The 2,248-nt window shown below is 36.2% G+C and overlaps 1 protein-coding gene across 1 annotated transcript in view; it reads left to right on the forward strand.

Moving 5' to 3' along the window:
* Nucleotides 1-713: 713 nt before the first annotated feature.
* Nucleotides 714-2,248, forward strand: part of LOC106474592 (synphilin-1-like) — a gene marked incomplete at both ends in the record, with an annotated part of 34,676 nt that continues 33,141 nt past the window's right edge. Inside the window, 2 exons of the mRNA XM_022402906.1 lie at nt 714-897; nt 1,487-1,669. Of these exons, the coding sequence (XP_022258614.1) occupies nt 714-897; nt 1,487-1,669 (367 nt within the window). The remainder of the gene's footprint in view (nt 898-1,486; nt 1,670-2,248) is intronic.

Consider the following 2,248-nt stretch of genomic DNA (forward strand, 5'->3'; position numbering starts at 1 on the left):
TCTTCCGCCTTTCGTCTTCAGTTACACCAAATACCTTGAAAGTTCTGGTATAACCATTTCTAATTTATAACAGCTTTCCAGATGGAGCGAAACCAGCCAGTAACACCTGCCACCTACGCAGCTGCAGTTAGCCAAATGACGGGATAAACGTTTTTGGTTATGTTGCCTCTACAGCTAAAAGTGCAAGAGGGGTTCAGAGGCAAACTAACCAATAGTCACAACTTCGGCTCTATAACACAAAAAATTTAAACACTACAATTTGTCTTCTCGTTATACTTCACTTTGTTCCACGGTATATGTAAGTGACCTAAGTGATTACGTCTTTTTTTTATTGTAGATCTGTTGATTTATTATTGTTGTCACACCTAGCGACTTTATTATAACATAATAACAATCTAGTTGAGCCAAAGTTTCACCGTTTTGGCGATATCCAGACTACATGACTGTGTATAAAACACAGACGTGAACAATATGATTCGGTTTATGAATATCGGTGCGTGTATGTTTTTAACTTTCTCATTTTAGCTCCAGGGAAAACATAATGACGAAACTTTGGTTTAGATAGACTCCTTTGTTTTCTAGTGTAAGAATTCGTTTTTTTATTTCTCCCTAATCGCGAAACAAAACAAACAAAAAAAAAACTTGCAAATCTATAATACGATATTTAAACTCTCTACTTTAAATACAGTTAACTTTGAGGTTTTGTTTTCCAGCGCTAACACTCAGATGGAAAACAATGTGACTCCTGTTTACTTGGCGGCACAGGAGGGACATTTGGATGTTCTCAGTTTTCTTGTACTGGAAGCTGGTGGCTCCCTCTTGCTTCGAGCGAAAGATGGAATGGCTCCAATTCATGCTGCTGCTCAAATGGGGGCTCTAAAATGCGTCACGTGGATGGTAAGCAAACTTTTGAATATCAGATTTCTAAACAAGTTATAGTTTAGACGAAAAATTAAAATTTCTAGACACGTTATCGGTTGAAATGAAGAGACAACAGATTGTTTTTTATTTGGCAAGTCAACGATTTATTAAAAGTCTCTCATGTGCACAGCGTTTATTCCACGCTGTTGTTATTTTTCAATTAAAATATAATTGTGTTGGGAGAAGTCTTCTTTTTCTTTTCGACGAGACTCTATGTGAAAAAAAAAATCAAAGAAACAAATAAAGACAGCTTGTCTTTCATATTACCTTACTATATATTTCACAGTATGTCGCTTTTGTTAGTTCCACAATTTGTTGTTAAGAGTCGTTACTTCTTCTCGAACTAAAACATATGTTCATTTTGGTATTGTACTAATTTAACTAGCTTATACGTTACCTGGGCGATAAATTTATTCATAGTGCTGGAGTGTTTTTCTTAAAGTAAAAATAAATGTTGTTTTCTAGTTTCTTTTCTACATACAGTACTGGATAACCTTAAAGCTGAGTGTATGTTAAGTCAATCAGAATGACCGTTTTTTTGTGTGTTTATACACCTATCAAACAGGTAGAAGAACAAGGAATAGACCCGAACTTGCGTGATCATGACGGCGCCACTGCAGTTCACTTTGCTGCCAGCAGAGGCCATTTAAATACTTTGCGATGGCTTCTAAGCCATGGCAGTCGAATTTCATTGGACAAATTCGGAAAAAGCCCAATGAAGGACGCAGCCGAAAACGGCCACATAGAGGTTAGTAAAATCAAAGCCAGATATCTATATTTGGTCAGGAAAATGAAGCTCCACCTGCTGTTAGAACAGATTCATTTGCTGCAGTTATAGCAAAACATATACACGAAAAAAACTGCACCTCAAAGCTTGCTAGTTTTCTTTTCTGTTGATTGCCTGATGAACATCCTTTCACATTTAAACTCCATTTGACATACTTTATAAAAAAAATAAACACCTCATTGGCCATCTTCCCAATTAACTATCAGAATCAGTTCTATATCCAAAAACCTTTGGTTAGTTAACCTTGTCATACACAGTTACGTATCCAAGCCTTTCCGTTAGTTAACTTTATCATACACCGTTCCCTATCTATCCAAGCTCTTCCATTGATTAACTTTATCATACACAGTATCCAAATCCTTCTTTTAGTCAACTTCATTGTACGCATTTCTATATCTGTCCAAGTCCTCCCATTTGTTAACTTTGGAATACACAGTTCCATATCTATCAAACCCTTCATTTCAGGACAGTTTGTTTCCATGTAGCTTATTAACATACACTTCCATATCTATCCAATTCCATTCCATTCCATTGCAGCTT

This window comes from Limulus polyphemus, unplaced genomic scaffold, assembly GCF_000517525.1.
Source record: "Limulus polyphemus unplaced genomic scaffold, Limulus_polyphemus-2.1.2 Scaffold7411, whole genome shotgun sequence".
In the NCBI taxonomy this organism is placed as follows: Eukaryota; Metazoa; Arthropoda; class Merostomata; order Xiphosura; family Limulidae; genus Limulus; species Limulus polyphemus.